A 22350-nucleotide genomic window follows, 5' to 3' on the forward strand; every position below is an offset into this window, starting at 1 on the left:
TGTTGGTGTCGTCGACATGGTGTTTGTGCGGGGTTAGTGTGGTGGGATTGTTAATTGCTCAGAACGCAGTGTTCAGATATGAGCCACTCTCCCCCATCTATTGATTACGGGAAGTCTTTTGATTATTTTTCAATTTCTAAATAATATACAGGAAATATCAAGCATCCAATAACTATCTTTCCTGAATCCTGTGGCCGTTACTTATGTGAAGGATTCCCACGCCGTCTTACAGCGGGGCTAGGCTCCTACCACAACATCTCTCATGATTGAGGCTGATAAAAGGTTTCTAACCCAGTAGCTTTCTGACGCGGTCTTTCACGATCATTAGTCACTCATAATCATTGCATCTAGCCCAGTCAACTTATAACCACCACACCCAACCCAGTTACTACCATATATCACATCCAGCACCGTTACTTTATCACATCTAGCCTAGTCACCCATAATCACCACATCCAACACAGTCACTCCAAAAGACAAGATGGGTTCTCATCAAACACCACCATCCCTCACGCCCTCAGGCTTAAAACAACCATCCCTCGCCTCCCTCCGCTTCAACGGCTCCTCCTACCCCCTCGTCCCCACCAGCGTCCGTCCCCGCTGCGGCATCGAACCCCGCGCCGCCTACCTCGCCACCCCTGAAACGTCCCCCGCCCCCATAATCAGCGCGTCCTCCTTCGTCCCCCACTCCCTAATCACGCACCTCATGCGCCGCAAAAACGACAGCGCGCTGGCCATCAAGTTCGCTCCCAGCCGGAAGGGTGTAATCACTAATATGGAGGGGGTGCTGCATACCTTCGTCACGCCCCTCGTTGGCGCGCTCATGCATGGGGATTATCGTTACACGGGCGGCCATTACGTGGAGGGTTTCCCGCTGCTGGATGGTAGGTTGCAGGCGAGGAGGGTGGTGGTTAGTGCGGCGGTGCAGATGGATTTTGAGTTTAACAGCGTGATGATGGAGGCGTGTCGGGTGGAGGTTAGGGAGGTAGTGGGGAGGGAGTTGGGACCCGATTGGAGGATTTCAGGGGATCAGGAGAAGTGGGAGGGGAGGGGGATGGAGGAGTACGAGGATGGGTTGAAGAGTCATTTGGTTGCGCATCTGGTGGGTTCGCAGAGGCTGCCGCCTTTGAAGGCGGTGGTAGAGAATGCACTCAGTGACGCGGCGACACTGAATTTCCTCGAACGCCATATTCGAGACGGTTATTCGTCGCCTGTGGATTTCCAGAATGTATTTTCGGCACTTGGGGCATCGAACAAGGTCGTCGTGTCGCTAGAGTTCCTCTATAATACGGCTGTGCACCAGCTCCGAAATGAGTTATCCGCCTTGGAAGTCGCCTGCCCCCAGGGGTACATATACACCTCTGACCCGCCATCTATCTTTGTTCAGGCCATTGGGGGGGCCAAGATTGCCAATCGCCTCCAGTTCGCCGCGCTCAAGCACCTGGCATCCGCGAGCAAGCCTGCGAGGTTTTCTCAGTCTGTCAAGTTTGCTAATATGAAAGCCTTTGCGTTCAACGACTACTCTGATGATGGCGCGATAGAGCTGCTGAGGGAGGCACTGGAGGTTCAGCGACACGTTATTGTGTTGCCGAAGGCGAAGCTGTTCAGGGGGCCAAACGGTCGGTATGAGCCTGGGGAGGGACTTGAGGAGGGGTTGCTAGTGGTACACAACAACAGTGATGCCTTTGGGCAGAACATCGAGACGGAGTCTGCAATGGGGAGCTTGGATGGGGCGATTGGAGCGTCGACTAGCACGGCTGCGTCGTTGTTGAGGCACCGAAAGAACCTGCTGGACTGGATTTGGTGAGACCGACAGTGTTACTTTAGTTTTTTATAGATTTTTCATCGAGGGTCGTTGGGGATTTGTTTTTAAGGTTGTGGTTTGTGGTGGCAGCATCTATCACTTGATGCGTGCGGTTGAGACACGAGGAGGTGGTCTGGCCAATGGAGGACCCTCGTTGACATTTGGCTGGGCTTAGGGACTAGTTACTGTGCTTTTGCATTCTCATCACAGAGTCATTTAAGTTGTGTTTATTCGGTGATGGAACTACCTCATTCATTTAGCATGTATATCGTTTGAACAGGTTCCATTTATTTGTGTAGAGTGTTTGTAGGTAGGATCGTAGGATGGCGTGGCTGGTACGTAAGTTAGATTCGTAGATTCCTCCTACTGTACTCCGCACTATCGAATTCACCCCATTCGTACGTAAGTTATGTCTAACTTATGTACAAATTATCACCAAAACTCCAAACCAAACTCCGACCTCTCGTACCTGTATTACTGTTGCCACTGGACTCGTAATGATACATATTGTCTGCGCCACCTTGGAATACATATCCGCCCCACCCGCCTTCCCCAGCGCCGGGACCAAGAAGCCCGGGCCTGATTAGCAACCAACCATCCTCACCCATTGAAACATAACGAACGACGATCAACCCACCGAAAACCCCCTCTCCAACCTCACCACCACCATAGAGTAACGCAGCTCTAAACTCGGCTGCAGATACTCTTTGGTGATGACCGCCCTCGTACACTTCAACACGTCGACACCGGGGTCTCCATCGAACGAGAAGCGGACCTTCTCTGGCCTCCCCATGTCCTCCAGCAAGAGCGACAAGACGACCGACAAGAACGTCAACGGCAACAGCCACTTTCCGACCAAACTCAAGAACTTCTTCCGCATCAATACGCTGGGGTCCGACAAGACCGAAGGCGCCAAAGATGCCCCGAAGCAGGAAGGCAAGAGCTTCCGCCAGTCCAAGTTCTTCAGCGGGCGCAATCGATCAGCGACCGTTGCGAGCGAGGGCCACCCGCTGGACGATGGCGTCAGCCCCATCGCCCATGCGAACCCTTACTTTCAACACCAGGGCATGCCAAACCTCAGACATCACAATGAGGGATCCGTACCGAGTAGCCCGACTGGCACGCCTGCGTTACACATCAGTGCTGCATCGGGAGCGAACGATCAGGCCACAGCTGCGGGGAAAGAGGAGTTGGCGAGGAAATTGAGGAGGGTTGCCAGTGCGCCGAATGCGCAGGGACTGTTCTCGAAAGGCAAGGGAAGTGCAGAGAGGCCGAATACAGCGGAGTTGGGCAAGAATCCGGTTCAAGGACTGGGAATTGGGGATAAGTCGGCTGTCAATCTTGCCGTACCAGGTGCTGATGAGCTGGGGGAATTGCAGCCACCAAGGGCTCCGGCTGCTTTCAGGAGGACGTATAGTTCCAACTCGATCAAGGTGCGCGATGTGGAGGTTTCGCCGAGCAGTTTCGATAAAATCAAATTGATTGGGAAGGGAGATGTGGGGAAGGTTTACCTGGTGAGGGAGAAGAAGAGCTCAAGGCTCTATGCGATGAAGGGTATGTGCCTCTATATGATCGTTGTGATACATTTCTAACATATTACAGTCCTGAGCAAGAAGGAGATGATCAAGAGGAATAAGATTAAGAGAGCTCTTGCTGAGCAAGAGATTCTTGCGACGAGCAACCATCCATTTATCGTCACGCTATATCATTCTTTCCAGTCTGAGGATCACTTATACTTGTGCATGGAATATTGCAGTGGTGGAGAGTTCTTTAGAGCATTACAGACTCGCCCTGGAAAGTGTATACCAGAAGATGATGCTAGGTTTTATGCCGCAGAGGTTACAGCTGCATTGGAGTACCTGCATCTGATGGGCTTCATCTACAGAGATCTGAAGCCAGAAAGTAAGTATATTGTCTACAGTTAAGGCGAGACCTATATTAACAGACTACAGACATCCTACTTCATCAGTCAGGCCACATAATGTTGTCTGATTTCGATCTATCAAAACAGTCAGACCCAGGAGGGAAACCGACTATGATTATTGGCCGCAACGGAACCAACACGAACTCCCTACCGACCATCGACACGAAATCCTGTATCGCAAATTTCCGTACCAACTCCTTCGTCGGCACCGAAGAGTACATTGCCCCAGAAGTCATCAAGGGATGCGGCCACACCAGCGCCGTCGACTGGTGGACCCTCGGCATCCTCGTCTACGAGATGTTATACGGCACCACCCCCTTCAAGGGCAAGAACCGCAACGCAACCTTCGCCAACATCCTGCGCGACGACGTCCCCTTCCCCGAGGGGGCCGGAAACCCCCAAATTTCCAAGTAAGCCCCCAACCAACCCCAACCCATCCCTGGCGTCCATAGCAATCCAACTAACCCCCCACCCCAGCCTCTGCAAACCCCTCATCCGCAAGCTCCTCATCAAAGACGAGAACCGCCGTCTCGGCGCCCGCGCTGGCGCCTCAGACGTCAAAGCCCACCCCTTCTTCCGCACCACGCAGTGGGCTCTGATCCGGCACATGAAGCCCCCCATGATCCCGCACCAAGGGCGCGCGATTGACACGGTCAATTTCCGCAACGTCAAGGAGTCGGAGAGCGTCGATATCACGGGGCGTAATCAGGATGCGCTGGGCGCGAATGGGCTGCCTAAGGGTGTGCCGCTTGATTCGGGACTGCCGACGCCGGGGAAGGATGTGGTGGATCCGTTTGAGGAGTTTAATAGCATTACGCTGCATCATGATGAGGAGGTGGGGCAGCATGTGGATTTGAATAACGGCAGATATGATGGGAGGGACTAGAAATGGGCGTATCTTCGCCTGCTCGGACTAGACTGCAGTCACGGTTCCCTTGGACCCTTGCTACTACTACTACGATTATTCACCGACCTGCTGGGGTTGCCGATTGCCTTGGGCCTTCCGGACGACACAGGAGCGCATCCCCAATGCCCGCCCCTCACCACCACCCAAGGCACCAGCACTCCCTACATTCACTCCTTTTCGCGTCATTTGGCATCATTTGATTTTATCACCCGGACCGGCGTCTCTCAATGGAATTAGACAGCGCGTCCCACATTTCTCTTCCTCTCACACTCTCACTCCCTTCAATTTGTATTTTGGCGCCCAAAGGCCCGGGCTTGATTGGGTGTTTTTTTTGTGTTATTGCATTATGGCGTTTTTTTTTTGTATTTGTTGTTTTGATGGGGCGTGGCTTTGGTGGTTTCGTTGAGGATTGGGGGGTTTTTGCGCTGCTTTTTTTGCGTGTGGCTTTTGGTGGTGCTGGGGCGGTGGGTGGTTGGAGGGGTGGCTTGTCCGAGTAGATAGGCGGGATAAAAAGCTGGGTGGACGGGAAGGGGGGGTGGCGGAGGGGATGAGATGACGGATGTGGATGCGTTATGATCAGAATGATTGGAGAGAGGAGTTAGCTAGGTTGAGGGTTGTCAGATGAAGAATGAATGGACATGATTTGACTCTGTATGTGATGGTTTATTGCTATCTTTCAGGGTCATGCTTGTTTGTTCAACCTCTATTTTAAAAGTCTCAGAAGCCTTCGTAATGGTAAATTTTACACAGGAGACGATTTTCTACCATGTAAAGCCAACTTATCGAGTCTCTCATGTGCTGCTGGTAGCTGTACCAAGGGGACAATGCCTCGGTGAGCTCAAAAAACACCGAATAGAGCTGCGTGCTGTGGGTTTTCTTACGGGTGTTTTGTTTCATCATATGGAGGTCCTATCGTTGAGTTATGCGTGGCAATGACAACAGTAATGACAACGGCAACAACAACGAGCGGTAGAGGGAACAAGCAACATCAGGAATTCTGCGGTGACAGGAAGTACACGGTGGTGAGAATGTGAAGCGACAGCAACTGGACTCCTCGTAATGCGAGCTACTCCCAACCCAACAACCAACTCCTGGTCTCCTCAATCCCTCGCTATATGTTGGTCCAGGACTGTGTCTACGGAGAAGAAAAAGGTTGGTGGATGGCGTGAGAACTGGTTGGGGTGGTAGTGGAAGCTTTATATAGGAATACGATCGGAAGCTAGAAATCAGTAAGTGTAGCAGAGGTATTATATCGGAGCGACCCTGGGTCGAAACTGTAAGCTTATTAATTGAGTCCCATGCCGTGAAGAACTTCATACTTCAATGAGGAATAGCTATTATATTCTTCGTGTAGTTCTATCATTATTAACAAGCGTCGCAGAGCTTCGCTGAGCTTCGCCGAGACATCAATGACTACGATGTGTCTCACAGTCCCGCCAGCTCAACCCAACACGGCCAGTCCAGAATATCACTTCGCCGCTGCCGGTCCCGTAGGAGCCGCAGGTGCAGCCGACGCACTCGCCCCAGCCGACCTCTCCGCCGCTGCTCCACCCCCTCCTCCTCCACCACCACCCGCCCCCCTCCCTCCCCTCCCCCTCCTCACACTCCTCCCACCCCTCCCACCACCACCACCAAACCCACCCCTCGCCCCCACCGCCGGCGCCTCCCTCGCAGGCTTCGTATCCTTCCTCTCGAGCACCACCACCGTCCCCTGCGCGATCTTCGTCGGGTTCGCCGCAACCGCCTTACGCAACCCCTCCGTATCCGCGAAATCCACATACGCGAAGCCCTTCCGCTTATCGATCTCGACGTTCGTCACCGCGCCGAAGACGGTCATGGCTTCGCGGAGGAGCGGCTCTGTGACGCCTTGCGAGGGGTTGGCGTGCTTGACGAAGGCGCGGGTGGCGCCTGCGGTGGGGACGGGGGGGGGCGCTGGTTTGCGGCCTGAGGGGGCGCTGGGGGGGTTGGGTTGCGATGCTGAGGCTGTCTGGCGAGATGTTGAGGGGGGTGCGGATGTACCAGCTGCTGGTTTTGGTGAAGCTGAAGAAGCTGGTGGTGCTGCAGCTGCGGGCTCGACTGGCTTCTTCAATAGTGTGATTGCTGGAGTGGGCTCCTTCGCCTTGTTGTTCTCCACTCGCCCTTTACCCTTGCCTCCGCCGCCTGCGTTTGATGGTCCGGCTTTCGGCCCTTGTGGTGCGGACGCGGCTGCTGCTTCGCTCTTCGCGGCAGCTCCGGCTTCTACTTTGGCGCGGCGATGCGCGTTCACTGGGCTCAGGCCGAGGTCGCGCTGTAATATCCGTGCTGCTGCGGCGATGCTTCCTCTTTCGCGGGTCGCCGCACGGGGGTTCTTCGGTGCCTCGGTGGGCGCTGCGTTGCCTGGCTGTGCTTGCGCTCCTGTGGCCTTTGATGCTTCCCTGTTGAGGACTCTGACTGCCTCCCGGGCGGCCTTCTCAACGAGCCTCTCCCTCTTCCCATCTTTGGGGGTCTTCTTGTGAGGTTCGTCGGCGGCACCCTCTTTTGATTTTGATTTGCCGGACGCAGAGGCAGCCTGGGATTCCAAACGGCTCTGTTTTGCGGCTTTGGCGGCGGCTGCTTCTTTGCTTTTGTTTGCCTTCTTATCTTTGAGATATTGTACCAATGGAGTTGTAGTTACTTTCTCTCCTTTCGTAGATGGTTCGGTATCCTCTCCCTTGGTAGATTTTGGGTTGGCCAGACTCTCCAGAAAGTCCATGAATTCTGGATCGAGGTCGATCGTGCCTTGACGTGCATCGGTGCGGCGTTTTCCACTTGGGATGCGGGCGTAGGATGTGTATTCGAGGGAGGCGGGGCCAAGGAGGCATGGGTTTGTGAAAGTCTTGGCCGCGTCTTCAAAGGTGAGTTGGCGGACGTGATTAGACAGTTGGGTCAGGTATGGCTCGTTGATGAGATGCAGATAGGCACGGGACGGACGAGACGCTTTGGAGGGGCTGTGGCAGTTAGTATGGGTGCTTCATTACATAGCAGCGTTGATGGTCGGGCGCATACTCTGTTGAAACCTTCCCAGGCTTGTAAGAGAACCAATCTACTCTCCCTGCTCCAACCTTCCATTCATCGCCGATTATCTTCATGAACTCTGTCTCCGTGAGGGCAGGCGCAAGTCGTCGAACGACAACTTTCAACGAAGGGCCTGCCCTGTTCTGTGAGGCTTTCGACATTTTTGGTGCAGTCTGCGAAGCCGGTATCGGCAATACGCCGTTTGCCTGAGCCCGAGAAGTCATCTTCAAGTGTTTGAGTGCGTACACTAATTGGAACTGTTCAGTGTTGCGGATTTCGTCCCAAGAACCTTGTGTTATCGCCGCTGGTCTGTGCAGCACCACAATCAGTAACTCCACCCAATTTTGCTGTGGTGGGGTGGTGATTGCGGTACGTCGACCAAGGAATTGTAAGCGACGAAGCGCGAGTAGCGCTCTCGGATTGCGCGCGTGCAGATCCACATCAACAGCACCTCTGTGAGCTTGTTGATATCACTCCACGAGTTCACGCTCAGCAACTCCCTGACACACTTACAATTACTCTCAATATGGCGCCTGGAGTTCCCAAGCCAGGCCCGGCCAAACTTGGCCCCCGTGCTGGACTGGATGAGTGGCTGGAGCAAGCCAAGCTATGTCGATACCTACCAGAGGGTGCCATGAAGCAGCTCTGTGAGATGGTGAAGGAGTGCCTTATGGAGGGTGAGTTTGATTCAGATATATCATTGCTTGGCCACTGACAAATTCACGTAGAATCCAACATCCAACCCGTGCGTACGCCCGTCACAATCTGCGGCGATATCCACGGGCAGTTTTACGACCTTCTCGAGCTCTTCCGAGTCGCTGGTGGTATGCCGGGGGAGACAAATGTACAAGCTCCTACAACTATGATCACCTCTGACGATATTGAGCCTCCAACCACTATCGGCGGTGATAAAATTGGCAGTGACAGCGGTATCGGGAGCAGCGTTGCAAGTAGTACAGAGGATGATGTTGAGGAGCAGCCAAGGGGCCGTCCCCGTACCGCCGGGAGCGCTCGTTCAAGAGCAAGTTCGGCTGCTCATTCTGACAACACCAACGAAGTTACTGGCACAGGAAAGCAGAACTTTGTGTTCCTTGGCGACTTTGTCGACCGCGGTTATTTCTCCTTGGAGACACTTACTCTCCTTATGTGCTTGAAAGCCAAGTAAGTGCTTCGCGAACCCTGAATTGGCGCAATGCTGATTATCACAGATACCCCGACCGCATTACCCTTGTCCGCGGCAACCACGAGTCTCGTCAAATCACACAAGTCTACGGTTTCTATGAGGAGTGCCAACAAAAATATGGCAATGCGTCCGTCTGGAAGGCTTGCTGTCAAGTTTTTGACTTCCTTATCCTTGCAGCTATTGTTGATGGAGCTGTTCTGTGTGTTCACGGAGGTCTGAGTCCAGAAATCCGTACTCTGGACCAAATCCGCGTCGTCGCCCGTGCCCAGGAGATTCCTCACGAGGGTGCGTTCTGTGATCTGGTCTGGAGTGATCCAGAAGATGTGGAAACCTGGGCCATTTCTCCCCGTGGAGCTGGATGGCTGTTTGGAGACAAGGTCGCAACAGAGTTCAACCAGGTCAATGGACTTAAACTCATTGCCCGTGCTCATCAGCTTGTAAACGAGGGTTATAAGGTATGATATGACAATCTTTGACAGGAACGTGAACCAAATGCTAACGGCGTGCAGTACCATTTCCCGCAGAAGTCCGTTGTTACCGTCTGGTCTGCTCCAAATTACTGCTACCGCTGCGGTAATGTCGCCTCCATCATGAACGTCGGAGAGGACCTCGATCCCAAGTTTTCCATCTTCTCGGCCGTTCCTGAAGACCAGCGAGCTGTCCCTGCAGGCCGCCGTGGCGCTGGCGAATACTTCCTCTGAACCACAACTGTTATTTACGTCACCAGGAGCGTTCTGGTCGACGGTTAAACCCTTAGTTTTTGGAGTCTGCCCCTGCATACTGGCGTTTTGGCTTTGGCATATGGCATGTGGTTGAGAAATACCCTGTTTGAGTATAAATGGCGTTAGTGTTTCCAGAGTTTCCAAATCGAGAAGAGAGCCCAATAGGGTCCTCGCTGGAACGGATATGAAATGTACGCATATATGATCATAAAGGAATATAGTTTTTTACGTTTTTCATCCAAGATAGCCAATCCAGGTTATAACTCTCTCTAATATGAGATCTAAATGTAGATTAGCCACCATTAGGTGGCTGCCAAATCGTAGAATAATCGGTTCCTGCCTTTCAATACTCCTCACATCATTTATATTGAAACATCGAGGTTTCTCTTTGGACATTAGACATCATAATTACAAGTATGCCACATAAATTATACAGTTCTTTCCCCCTCCCAGGCCAACATCAGTTAGCGATCCTGAATTTCTGTGGTATATTATCCAGAACAATGGATTGACTATCCAACTTCGCTATCCGATCAGCCTCTGCATCCATCTCGTCGTGCTTCTTAAAATGCGCAATATCCTCCGGATGTGTCAGGTCTTCTTCTCTGGTATTCTCGTCATGATATCTGTGCTAGTCAGTCTCCCTGTCCAGATTTACCATACCTGGTAGAGGTATAAGCTTACTTCTCCCAATGATGAATCTCATACTCATGCTCGTCATCTCCATGGTGTCCCGGCCCCATCATAAAATCGGGAAGCTTTCCCCCACCTGCGACAAACGCCATCCACTCCTCTTTAGTCACTTGCCCGTCCTGGTTTCGGTCCAGAAGGCTTAACACCTCATTGATCACGCCATCCTTGCGGTCTTTCGTGATGTGGTCGGTGCTCTCGTGCTTGAGCCCATACGTCGTGTATATCTCGTCGAAGTCCCAATACCCGTTGTCGTCGAGATCGTGTAATTGGAAGAAAGCTCCGCCGTCGAAGTTAGAGATATGATGCTCGTCTAGAAAGGTATGTAAGTACGGGCTGCAGAAAGGGTGCTGGAGACGAGGCGCGGGGGAGGGGCTGTAGTGGGGGGAGTGAGGACGAAGGGGTATTTACTAGCCAAATGATGTGTCGCCCAGTCTGCTTGCTGCTCGTCGTGTGCGCCATGGGCATAGGCACTTTGTGAGAGAAGAAGTAAAGGCCCTAACAGGGAGAGGAGAAGGCGTCTTGGAGCCATGGCCAAGAAACTCTAAAGCGAATCTGAGAGGTCGTTACGGTGTCCTTTGAAAACACTACGACGAAGCAATTGGTGCAATTGATTGGCTCTAGTTCGTATATTCGTTATTCTTTGTTGATCAACGGGCCTTATGCACTCCTCAACAAAGCATCTTTATAACATAGCTCAATACGGTTTATTCCAGAATCGCGCTGTCCTGTCCGGCCTGTTGAACCCCAAATGTAGACTAGACTAGCCTTGCGGCATCTATGTAGATCGCGGTTTGGTATCACCACCAGCCTCACCATTTCCACAGCACTTCCTCTGATATTTATTTGGTTATTACCCATAATACCATATCCTCCTCCCTCTAAATCTCAAATACCCACCTGAAATGAACCGCTCCATCGAACAATCCCTCACATCTCTCCTCCCCCGCCTCACAACCGACCTCCCCTCAGACCTCATCAACCTCGCCTCCTCCCTCGTCGCGCAATCCCGAAACGTAGCCAGCAACCTCAAGCAAGATGAAGAAATAGGCCGCGCCTACGTCTGCGCTCACATCGCCTGCGAGCGCCTGAAATCCACCCTCAACCTTCCTCCAATCGAGCCTCGCCCTCCTGTCCCCCCACGCGTCTACACAAAGCTCTACACCTACCTCTCCTCCGCCCTCGCCGCGCGCCCCCAGCGAACACCCAAGAAGGTCCAGCGCCTCGAAGATGCACAGCCTCCGCCCTCCAATAGCAAAACACCTGCGCGACGCAAGTCAAACCCCGCCTCGACGACCCCGGCGGGCCTCCCGCTGCCCAGCCGCCCGACGCCGTCAAAGGAGCGCTCGCTAGCCGCGTTTCGCCCGCAAAATAAGAGTCGCAAGTCGGAGTTGTCACATGGAGGGCGTGGTCGCGAGATAGCGGCATGGATACGGCCTGTGGTGAGGGGGTTGTGCGCGAAGATGGAAGCGAGGGGCGCGACGGCACATGTGCTTGCGGGTGTGGGGAGTGTACTGACGCTGCCGACGCCGAAACCGAAAAAGGGGGAAGGGAAGGAGAAGGAGAAGGTTCCGGCGCTGGTGGCGGCGGTGTATGTCCTGGTGCATACTAGGTTGACTGGGAAAGAGGTTAGTGGGAAGGAGTATGTGGCTCTACGGCGGAGTATTCTTGTGGGGCTGAAGGCTTTGAGGGTAGATGAGGAGGTGGTGGGGAAGGTTGATAAGGAAGAAGCGGGTGGGAAGGGATGGGAAGGATGGACAGATATTGTGGGGAAGGATGTGGATGCTTGGCTTATGCAGTTAAGCTCGAAGGGGTGGGTGGGATTGGACTGGTTTGAGAATATTGAGAGCGGTTCAGGTATCGAAGGGCCAGAAACACGTGATGAGCCGATGGTTTATGCGGAGAACGAGGACGCCGATGAAGACGATGACGGAGAAGAGGAATCGATTATGGGACTAGGAACCATGATGCAGGAACGCGTGGATTACCTGAGCGCTAGGAAGAGAGAAGAGTATCAGATCTGGAAAGACGGGATATTGGAGAAAATAGAACAAATCGAGAAGGCAGGGGCTGGGGCCGATGATATGGATACGACTTAGAGTAAGGTCACTTATACGATTTGGCTTGTCAGAATCAAAGATTGGCCAAGGTGTGTTAAGAAATCATTAATACCAAGGTCCACAGCGCTCAAATTTCCAACTCTGTCGAGCTCCACGAATGAGAAAATTTAGCAAGACTAATACACGACGATTATAGTAGATACACCGTCATTACCACTCTTATACTCCTCAGATTCTATTTTATTGCAATTACTTGAGTCATATCCCCGCAATAAGCCGAGCGCGTGAAGCATATATCGAAAGTAATGAACTTTTAGTCAGGGGCTAAACTCTAGCTCGTCGCCGAAACCTCACTGATCATATCTAGTTAATATTAGCCTTCACGCCAGCAGGCGCCGGCCTTGTGTCAAGATGGCACTTATTAAAAGTAGATACTATCATATTTCTCACCTTTATTTTCATCTTCCTATATTCTTCTTACTACCAGACATCTTTCATATTATTCCTATTGTTTGGCATTCAAAGACAACTGATTTTATAACAACCAAGGTCTTAAAAAACCAGTCAAAATGCGAGTCTCAACTCTCTGCCGTAGCGTGCCTCTCCTCACCCTCGCACTTACCTCAGCGATCAAAGCCGCCCACGACGCCATCTCGCAACCTTACCCAGCCACCAAAGACGTACAAAACTCTGAATCCGGCAATACTACCACAGACGACGTCCTCTCCGCTTCCTCCGGCCACATTCACTACCGCATCAACGGCCCCGGCCAGCTCGCTGTCATATATACCGAGCCAAAATGCCCCCGCCGCCTCAGCGCACAGCAGCTCTACGTCCCAGGAAACGACACCGATACACCGCCAGAGCTTCTGCAGATCGAGTACTGTTCTGCGCGCTGCATGAACCTCCCCGAGGGCGTCCGCGGACAGAGCATCGAGCTCAGTCTTGCAGGTCCTATCATCATCATCGGCGAGAGCCCTGAACGCCCTTATGCGCGCTTATACGAGACGAGTGACTGCAGGGGCGTTGGGAAAGAGACGTCGATTCGGAAAAGCAAGAATTGGGCCTGTACTGATGTCGAGGATGGCTTTTGGCACCCTGCCCGCGAAGGAGGCTTTGGCAGCTTCATGGTCTGGAAGGGGTGCAGATACTTGGAGACGGAGGAGCAGAAGGAGGAGAAGCGGAGAAATGGGAGGTTGAAGAAGGAGCGGGAGAGGGTTAAGGCGGATATTGAGAAGAGTAGATGGAAGGCTGCTGACAAGGAGCGCAAGATCCAAAAGGAGGAGGGGAAGATGGAGAGGAAGCTGGAGAAGCAGATCCAGAAGGAGAGGTTGAAGCAATGGGAAAAGGAGCAGAAGGAGAAGAAGAAGCAGGACAAGCAGGATGAGAAGCAGGAGGAGCGCGAAGAGATACTGCGCGGGAAAGAGCGCAAAGCTGCTTGGGATGCTAGGAAGGCGCAGCGCAAGAAGGAGATGAAGGCTCAGTTTGAGGAGTGGAGACAGGACCGGCTTATGGAGCTAAAGGAGGGTGGAGCGAGGAAGAGAGCGGAGCGCAAGGCTCAGCGCCAGAGGGGCAGAGAAGATCGCCAGGCTGAGCTGCTCGAGATGGAGAAGCAGTGGGAACAAGATCGCAGGGATAAAGTTATTGAAGACGATAAGGAGTGGGAGGAGCAGCTAGCCAATGAGGCCATTGAGATGGCGAGGGACAAGGAAGAAGAGGAGATGCTGGAGGTGGCTGAGGTTGCGGCCGGAGAAGAAAAGTTGGCCAAAAGGGGTTCGCATCAATGGACGCCCCAGTGGATCATCGATCAGTAAAAGCACATGGAAGTGGATCGGTGTTGACAGCTTCGTTTGAAACTGATAATTTAGATGGGTATCTTTGTTAATTTTTTACTATTTTTTGTTTTTCGCAGCTGGCACCTCTGGATCACGGCAAGCTGGACAGGAACGGAACTAGTTCAAGGCCAGCCAGCTGTATGCGATTTCAGTCACAAGTTTTGTTATGGCTTTGCCCGGACAAATAGGGATCAGAGTACGGAAGGGATAAATTCTGTTGTTACTATATTATTATAGACTACGAAACTTGTAGTCCGTTTTCTTTACTTGCGCAATACCTCTTTCATGCCATGATTAATGACCAGTCTTCTGCAATTACAACACGAGGCCTCTCTTCCTGGCCTCGGTCAAGGGCACGCAGGGAACTCCGACGTCAGAGATACCATCGCAAATGATCACCGCCTCGCCCTTTGGGCTGTGAAGGTCGATCTCGCTCAGATTGATGTTGTCACAGACAGCGTTGGGGCTGCAAGTAAGCTTGGCGACCGGGCGTCCGTTCTTGCCGCTCGACATGCCGATGAAGTTCTTGAAGACGATGTCGTGGATGTCGACCCTGGATGGATACTGAGAGCAGATCTCCGGCTTGACATTGAAGTAGCAAGCATCGAGAACGATGGGCCAAGCAGTGTTGTCAGCGTAGAAGTTCTTGAAGGTGACGTTCTTGATGTATCCGTAGCCGGCGGTTGGGCCAGCCCATGCCTCAAGACGGGCACCGTCCTAGAAATTGCACTTGTGAGATTTTAGGTTGGTGACAAACCTCAGCGTTCAGCATGATCACGTTCTCGATGTAGGCGTTCTCTATGTAATCCTTGACGCCTTCATACTGGCCAATGCTGCCCATGGAGATACCGTGGGTGCTGTTGCAGTAGATGTCCGGCCCGTGAAAGGTCACACCATTTACGGCATGCCATTTGCTAGTAATCGCGCGCTTCAACTCGTGTTTACACATAAGGGTCTTATGTGATACATATCACAGTTGTTCATACATACGAGTTCATACATACGAGTTCATACATACGAGTGCAGTACCCTGATTCCACCGACTCTCTGTTACTAACTCTGCATGATAGAAAACCTATCAGTTCTACAATGCTCACCTATGCTCATCTGTGTTTATCTTTGCTCATTTTAACAATACCTTGTCCAACTATAGAATTGGTCACAACCATATAGTCGGACGGTTCTAAGCTGCAGTGTGAAGCGAGAAACACATGCATTCTACATGTGATGGTGGCACGGGGCGTCAAGTCACTGACCACCGCATCAACCGCATCAGCGACGACGCCGTGCTACTATACTGTACCTCCCAGCATTTTGGATCTAGATTTCGGGAGATTTTGCATCTGTCGTGACTATCTGCAGAGTAACCAGGCATTTTTTCCTGTGTTTGGAACGGAAACTAATATTGTTCTCTGCTAACAGATGGATATCTAGGCTTGACACGGCCCTGATGTGGGTATGGGGGGACATAAACGAGACATGACAGCGGCGGCATCGGCAGTTGAAGATCTCCCTTCCATTCGAAGTGAGAAGACGTATTCTTTGCGGCTCCTACGAAAGAAAGTTTAAGATTATGGAGATCCAACAGATCCCACAATTTCGCGCTGCAAAGAAGGGTCGCCACATCTTGAATCCTCTCGATGTCTTGCCTATTCACGCTTGTTAAATACGGACCGAGAATGCCTCCAGCCGTTGCCATCCTTACCACCTGGGAGTAAACATCGGCGATCATGCCCCAGGAATGGATGCTGCCGACACATCTTCATGGGTTAGGGTGTGCATGGTGCGACGAGATAGCACAAAACGCTTCACATGTGACTTCCCCTCCTGCCATCTTGAGCCGTTGTGAGACTGCCCTGCGATGTCGTGAGAGGATCTTAGAGCTAATATAGCCTCGCGACTGTCCTTTCGGCCCCGTTACCTATCCACGTGGTAGTGATAATGGCGGACTATTATATACTGTAAGGGAACGTTACACGTGGAGACGACTGGGCGGTATATATCTGACGAGGGAACCCACAGCGGCAGGTAAACCGAATTGTCAAGATAAGCTGGACGGCTCTGAAAAATACCAGAGAGCCAAGATGGTCGCCAACTCGATTGCCGCGAGGTGCCTCGGCGTTGCCGCCCTCCTTACCGGAGCCCAGGCCGTCACCACCTTCACCGACGCGCAGCTGAATGCCTATCTCAGCTCGGGAGGCGTTGACCTAGCTTACGCTTACGCACCGTAAGGGTTCCCTCTGCCCCTCCCACCGCATCTCACACCCCACAGCGTCTTCTTCTTCTCCCAATCCCAAAAGCAAGCCCCCACCTATCCCACCTGGGCATTCCGCGGCTCGCCCGACACGCCCGACATCTACGACCTCGCGCACCAGACCATCCCAGCGCCGCAATGCCAGTACCCGGACGTTGGTTGCAACAGCCGCAACCCGGGCGTTCCAATCGGCAACCAAGGCCCCCGCTTCCCGGTTTACTTCACCACCAAGAAATGCAGTGACACCGAGGTGCGCGTCGCGTACAACCTGTACTACCAAAAGGACGGCGCGAAGGTCCTTTTCGTCGACACTGGTCACGAGCATGACTGGGAGCGCGTTATTGTTATCCACACCCGCGACGCCAGCTCGACGTGGATGCCCACCCGTGCTCTGTACTCTGCGCACAGCGGATACAGCTCCCACGCCTGGAACGACATCCAGAACACCCTGACGTAAACTCCCCCCCTCCCCTTATAAGCCAACCCCATTAACACCCCACAGCACCGCAGACGCCGAGGCTGGCAAGGGCCCCGAGCCCAATGGCCTCCGAGGCCTTGACCACCCCAAGGCGTACGTCTCGTGGTCGAAGCACGCGCACTACCACGACCGCAACACGGGGTGGATCGACGCCATCTCGCAGTCTACTGAGAACGCGTTCCGTGGCCAGGACTGGTGGAAGTTCGTCGAGAAGCGTGACTTCATCCAGTCGGATATCGACACGGCGGGGGGGAAGGCGCTGGATGCGGCGAATTGGGGGAGCGCAACTAGTGATCCGGTGATTGTGGAGGATCAGATTTGTACGGCTAGCTGAGTGGTTAGTCTGTTGTGAGAGCATGCGGGAGGAGCCTTATATGTAATTCCTTTATTGCGAGCGTTGCGGGAAAGATAAAATCTATTGTTTTCAAACCTTGCCTTGATGCTCGATGTGACTCCCGTCCGAACAAGGCCGCAAGTTTTCCCAAATGAATTATAATTATTATTATCTCCGAATGGACGCTGTCCTCCCCCGATTTACACCTACAACTATATTTCCAAATTGACAAACTGCTCACAACTTTCCACCCTGGACCCCCAGGGCCCTACCTCCAGTCAATTACGCATTATAACTCCCATCTACATCCATTCCTGCTCCTTTTGAGCACCCCTAGGTGGTGATGGAGGCCTCAACTCCCTAACGGCCGGATCTAGGCCCCTAAGACAGCGCTTTTACTCGCCCCTAGGAACCACAATCACCATCCAACCTCGACCGCACTTCTAAGAGACAACAGAAGACACTTAGTACCAACACTGTGCCTCCTCCACGCCTTAGCTTAGGTGAAAGCGCGCCTAACAGTCATGAAGCAACAGCAGCCATTAGTAGCCAACTTGATGCCATTGAAAGGGAAGCCAAGATATAGCTATATATGATTTCGATAGCATAGTAGACAAGTTTGTGTCCTCCTACAAGCTCCTAGAGCATTGCACTTTCGCCTATAGCCTCTGTAACAAGGTAGTTAGCTTTCTCACTGCCTCTCTATATGTAGAAACTTTTAACTACACCCCTATCCACCTTAGAAGCTAGCCCTCACTAGCAGCTACCTCTACAAGGTGTAAGGAAGGCCATCACGTGCCACCACGTGAGGTCCCTTTCATTAGGGGCCCATAGGGCTCGGTAAAGTAGGGCACAAGGTGCATAGATAAAAGGGGTTGGAGGCCTCGGAAGAAGGCCTCCAGTCAATAGTCGCTGTATTTACGTAGACCTATTGTCCTTACGAATACGATACCCCTTTCCTGCCTCTTGACCTGGTTCCCTGGACTCCTGTGAGACCTTGGGCTTACGCGTTACAATTCTATTGACTCTACCCATATCCAGCCTACTGGGTCAGGATGGCAAGTTTGGAAAGACGGATTACTCGAGCGACCTCGGGGGGAGCGACACCAGCCACCGAGGCCACCGAGGCAGCTCCAGAACCTACGACCCAAGAAATCGACGACTTGGTGGCCGACCAAGGCGGGCCTCGAAGCTGGCTGACCTTCAGAAGCGAGTGGAAGAAGAGAGGGCCTACTTCAACACAATGAAGGAAGCCCTATGTCATACTGACATTCGTTGCACTCAGTTTGCTATCAAACTCAAGAGCAAACTTGGAAATCCCCTCCTCAAACCTACAAGTCACTATACATATTTTGGCTTATTGTAATGGTGGGTGCACCAGATGTGAGAATCTAGCCACCCAAGGAAGGGATGAATTTACTAAGACAACACACTGTCTTAGAAAACAGAGCCAAAGGGTCGTAGCTTAGACTATTCCACAACGCAGCAATCAGGTGTGTGATGTAGTGAAGTGGTTCAGACAAGTTGTGTAAGGATGCCTCCTTACACGGGGTACCCTCGGACCCGTAAGACAACGCGGAATAGGCGACATAGTAGTATAGCAGCATAGATGTTCTAGGGTCGGGGTCGATTCGGGCGGCAGACGGGAGTGGATCTACCGGTACGCTAAGGCCTAGCCGAGTCGGACCCCATTTAGGTACATAAGGGGTAGGAAGCTATAAGCTCCCCTTTCATCTTTTTTGTATCCTTCGTAGTAGACCTATAGGATAGAATACAGCATCACCTCCGACTCGCACTCCCATATGCACCTACGGAGAGCCGTATTCCCTGTGTCCTTACAAGTTGCAACAAATGTTGAGTCTGGAAACTCAGGGGTAAGTCAGAGGTTAATGTAACGCTGACTTCTAAACGATAGAAGACACAGAGGTTCTCTTGCGTAAAGGTTTACTTATCAGAGGAGGCAGGGGATCAGACACAAAGGCTTCAAGTAACACGTTACTAGTATATAACAAATACTGTATTGAGTTGAGCACGAAGCTCCTATCTAAGGAAATACTATCTACTTATATAGTGGCGTCGTGCCTAGTGGACTCTTGGGAACTCACTCGAGTCCTCGGAGTCCTGGACTCTTAGGACTCTTCTCATCATCCTGCGAGTCCATCACGTGCCTAGTGGACTCCTGGGAACTCACTCGAGTCCTCGGAGTCCTGGACTCTTAGGACTCTTCTCATCATCCTGCGAGTCCGTCACGTGATACTTTCGGAACTACTATTCCCCGCTGCCCCTCCAGGTACCAGGGCCGGTCTCATGCGACCTCCCTCCTTCCTGTCCTGTAGTTGGCCAGCCTTCTTGTTCCGTCGTAACACTCGCTCCCTTCCCCTGGGCATTCGTCTCGAATCCTATAAGTAAGTCCATGCCCCCGGGACTCTGCTGCTCCTCAGCGAGTCCTTCAACATGCAACATGCCTACTGACACTGCCCGCAAACTCCAGGAACGCAACGATCTTGTCCGTCGAATAAAGAACCACGGATACGAACTACCCGAAATGGATTCTTGCTCGAACTGCGTGAGGCGAAACATTACTTGCGTGTCGTCTCCAAATGATTCACGGCGGTGCGCCGAGTGCGTTCGTCGCAACTTGAAAGAAAAGTGTGACTGTATGGGTCCTGAGCATCCCGACTGGGTGAAGCTCGAACGGGAGGAGGATCGCCTGGATCGCGAAGAGGAAGAAACCCTTTCGAAGTTACTTCGTCTGCGGAAGCAGAAACGCCTCATCCGGACCCGTGGTAAAGATATGCTCCGGCGAGGTTTGAAAACCCTCGACGAGCTTGATGCGGCAGAGGAGGCCGAACGTGTGGCTGCTGAGAAGCGTGACGCTGTTGAGGCTGAGGAGCAGGCAGTTAGCGCTGCCTCCTCGTCTGTGACCGGGACCCTCGCTTCCTCCGATCCACTGGCCTACTCCCCTGCATCTTGGGATCAATGGCTGACGGATGGCGGCGTCGATATTCCTCCAGCAGTTCTTTGCTGATGTTCCTTGTTGGTTCCCACGAATTATCCGTAGGTTCGTAATTTTCCCATTTTATCAAAAACTCTTCTCGACGTCCTACTAACCTTCTGTCTAGGATCGCTTCGACCTCATATTCGATTATCTCATTCTCGGGTTGGAGTTCGGTGTCGGTCGCAATTGGGGTATTTCCTCTTGCTGGTTCCAGTAGTGAGACATGAAATACCGGGTGTAGTCTAGACTTCCTGGGTAGCTGCAGTCTGTAATTAACTGAGCTGACTTTGTTCAATATTTTGAATGGTCCCAATTTCTTGAAGTCCAACTTTGTGCTTGGTCGTTTCGTTTTGATATGTTTCCGGAGTAGGTATACTTTATCCCCCTCCTTGAAGGCAGGTTCCATACTGCGCTTCTTGTTTGCGTATGCGGCGGATCGTTCATTTAAGAATTGGATGTCCGTCGCAAGTTGTTCGTGGAACGATTTCAGTTGTTCCACCACGATCAGGGCTTGTTCAGCTCGTGATTCATCTGGTCTTGGTTGCCTATATGCTTCTGGCTGGTAGCCGTAATTGGCAAAGAACGGTGAGACTTTCGTTGCTTCTGTCATCGCGCTGTTATATGCAAACTGTGCGATGGGTAAGATCTGAACCCAGTTATCCTGTTGATGATTGACATAGCTTCGCAGGTACTGTTCAAGGGTCTGATTTAATCTTTCTGTTTGGCCGTCTGTCTGGGGATGAAAAGCTGTTGATAGCTTATGGTTTGTTCCCAGTAGCGCCATCAATGATTTCCAGAATTTCGAAGTAAAGAGCTTGTCTCTATCTGAGATGATTTCTTCTGGCATCCCATGATCGGCTAATATGACTCGAATGAAGGTATATGCGAGCGCCTCGGCGTCGCTAGCTTCTAGATATGGTATAAACTTCCCATATTTCGTGAGTCTTTCCGTGATGACGAGGATAGAGTCGTATTCTATTCCTGTTAACGGGTCCTTGGAGGGTGGAAGCTTGACGATGAAGTCCAAAGCTATTGATTTCCACGCTCCTTTTGGTACTGGTGTCGATTTGAGTTGTCCGTATGGCAGATGCCTATTGGATTTTGACTTGCTGCAAATGTCGCACTCTCTTACCACTGTCTCTACCTGCTTCCTCATACCTGGGAAGTAGTAGTGTCGGGTGATTCGTTCGAAGGTTCGCGTTACTCCCTGATGACCGTGTGCTGGTAACGAGTGTTGTTCTTGCACCAGCGGGCGTCTCATTTGACTTGGGACATACACTAACCCTTTGTATCGAATCAATCCTTGTTCGTCGATGGTGAAGTCGCCTTCGACTTTGGACAAGACTCGCTTGGCGCATTCGTCTGTTGCGTAAGCTTTCTTGAGTCTTTCCTCGAGTTCTGTATCTTCGATGACTGAGATCGTCGCTAGTAACTCGTTGTACTGTATTCCTGCATCTGTTTTCTTCAGAATTGCTCTAGGTCTTTCTTCCTTTGGGCCGGCGTAGTCGGTCCGTCTGCTGAGAGCATCTGCTCTTGCATTCTCGGAGCCCTTGCGATAGGTTATCGTGAAGTTGTAGGCTGCGAGGGTTTCTGCCCAGCGGACTTGTCTGCGGTTTAAAACCTTGGTCGTGGTGAAATATATGAGGTTCTTGTGATCCGTCCATACCTGCACAGGGTAGGTGGATCCCTCAAGATATACTCGCCACTGCTCAAAGGCAACGACAATAGCCAGTAGCTCCTTGTCGTGGATGTCGTAATTGAGTTCCGCGGGTGACAGTTTCCTAGAGTAGTACGCGATTGGTTTGAACTTACCGTTCTCGTCTGGTTGATTCAGACATGCTCCAATTGCGAAGTCAGAAGAGTCCGTTTCGAGGATGATCTTCTTTGCAGGGTCAAATGTAGCAAGGATAGGTGCTTCCGTGAACTTCGTCTTAAGTTCCTGGAAAGCAGCCTCTGCCTTGTCCGTCCATTTGAATTCGAGATCCTTTCTGGTAAGCTCTGTGAGTGGTTGAGCTACCTTGGAATATCCTGAGATGAATCTTCGATAGAAGTTGGCGAAGCCTAGGAAGGCTTGCACTTCCTTGACCGTGGTCGGTGTTGGCCATTCCAACACTGCCGTTACTTTTGC

General features: G+C 52.0%; 9 protein-coding genes across 9 annotated transcripts; 6 read left to right on the forward strand and 3 right to left on the reverse strand.

Annotated features, from left to right (window-relative positions):
• The first annotated feature begins 152 nt into the window (after positions 1 to 152).
• VC83_08693 (uncharacterized protein) lies at positions 153 to 2288 on the forward strand. Its single transcript, XM_024472238.1, has 2 exons — positions 153 to 282; positions 352 to 2288. Exon 2 carries the CDS (start codon positions 482 to 484, stop codon positions 1805 to 1807), a length of 1326 nt encoding a protein of 441 aa, XP_024320192.1. The 5' UTR covers positions 153 to 282; positions 352 to 481; the 3' UTR covers positions 1808 to 2288.
• On the forward strand, positions 2289 to 5097 carry NRC2 (serine/threonine protein kinase, AGC). The gene is made up of 4 exons (XM_024472239.1): positions 2289 to 3358; positions 3407 to 3706; positions 3757 to 4138; positions 4206 to 5097. The coding sequence occupies exons 1-4, from the start codon at positions 2518 to 2520 to the stop codon at positions 4612 to 4614; spliced, it is 1932 nt and encodes a 643-aa protein (XP_024320193.1). The 5' UTR covers positions 2289 to 2517; the 3' UTR covers positions 4615 to 5097.
• Positions 5098 to 8047, reverse strand: VC83_08695 (uncharacterized protein). Its single transcript, XM_024472240.1, has 2 exons — positions 7660 to 8047; positions 5098 to 7601 (listed from the first exon to the last, which is right to left on the reverse strand). Exons 1-2 carry the CDS (start codon positions 7890 to 7892, stop codon positions 6104 to 6106), a joined length of 1731 nt encoding a protein of 576 aa, XP_024320219.1. The 5' UTR covers positions 7893 to 8047; the 3' UTR covers positions 5098 to 6103.
• Positions 8048 to 9730, forward strand: VC83_08696 (uncharacterized protein). Its single transcript, XM_024472241.1, has 4 exons — positions 8048 to 8345; positions 8397 to 8829; positions 8877 to 9306; positions 9361 to 9730. The coding sequence occupies exons 1-4, from the start codon at positions 8195 to 8197 to the stop codon at positions 9550 to 9552; spliced, it is 1206 nt and encodes a 401-aa protein (XP_024320194.1). The 5' UTR covers positions 8048 to 8194; the 3' UTR covers positions 9553 to 9730.
• Positions 9731 to 10959, reverse strand: VC83_08697 (uncharacterized protein). Its single transcript, XM_024472242.1, has 3 exons — positions 10675 to 10959; positions 10258 to 10576; positions 9731 to 10199 (listed from the first exon to the last, which is right to left on the reverse strand). The coding sequence occupies exons 1-3, from the start codon at positions 10793 to 10795 to the stop codon at positions 10034 to 10036; spliced, it is 606 nt and encodes a 201-aa protein (XP_024320195.1). The 5' UTR covers positions 10796 to 10959; the 3' UTR covers positions 9731 to 10033.
• A 38-nt stretch (positions 10960 to 10997) lies between these two features.
• On the forward strand, positions 10998 to 12362 carry VC83_08698 (uncharacterized protein; the record flags this gene model as incomplete). The annotated part of the gene is made up of 1 exon (XM_024472243.1): positions 10998 to 12362. Exon 1 carries the CDS (start codon positions 11169 to 11171, stop codon positions 12360 to 12362), a length of 1194 nt encoding a protein of 397 aa, XP_024320196.1. The 5' UTR covers positions 10998 to 11168.
• A 378-nt stretch (positions 12363 to 12740) lies between these two features.
• On the forward strand, positions 12741 to 14365 carry VC83_08699 (uncharacterized protein). The gene has a single exon (XM_024472244.1). The coding sequence runs from the start codon at positions 12893 to 12895 to the stop codon at positions 14135 to 14137; it is 1245 nt and encodes a 414-aa protein (XP_024320197.1). The 5' UTR covers positions 12741 to 12892; the 3' UTR covers positions 14138 to 14365.
• A 108-nt stretch (positions 14366 to 14473) lies between these two features.
• On the reverse strand, positions 14474 to 15107 carry VC83_08700 (uncharacterized protein; the record flags this gene model as incomplete). The annotated part of the gene is made up of 2 exons (XM_024472245.1): positions 14474 to 14875; positions 14916 to 15107. 2 exons carry the CDS (start codon positions 15105 to 15107, stop codon positions 14474 to 14476), a joined length of 594 nt encoding a protein of 197 aa, XP_024320198.1.
• An 869-nt stretch (positions 15108 to 15976) lies between these two features.
• On the forward strand, positions 15977 to 17324 carry VC83_08701 (uncharacterized protein). The gene is made up of 4 exons (XM_024472246.1): positions 15977 to 16119; positions 16181 to 16385; positions 16431 to 16865; positions 16915 to 17324. Exons 2-4 carry the CDS (start codon positions 16243 to 16245, stop codon positions 17222 to 17224), a joined length of 888 nt encoding a protein of 295 aa, XP_024320199.1. The 5' UTR covers positions 15977 to 16119; positions 16181 to 16242; the 3' UTR covers positions 17225 to 17324.
• The last annotated feature ends 5026 nt before the right edge of the window (positions 17325 to 22350 follow it).

Source organism: Pseudogymnoascus destructans (assembly GCF_001641265.1).
Source record: "Pseudogymnoascus destructans isolate 20631-21 unplaced genomic scaffold scaffold_29, whole genome shotgun sequence".
Lineage (NCBI taxonomy): Eukaryota > Fungi > Ascomycota > Leotiomycetes > Thelebolales > Thelebolaceae > Pseudogymnoascus > Pseudogymnoascus destructans.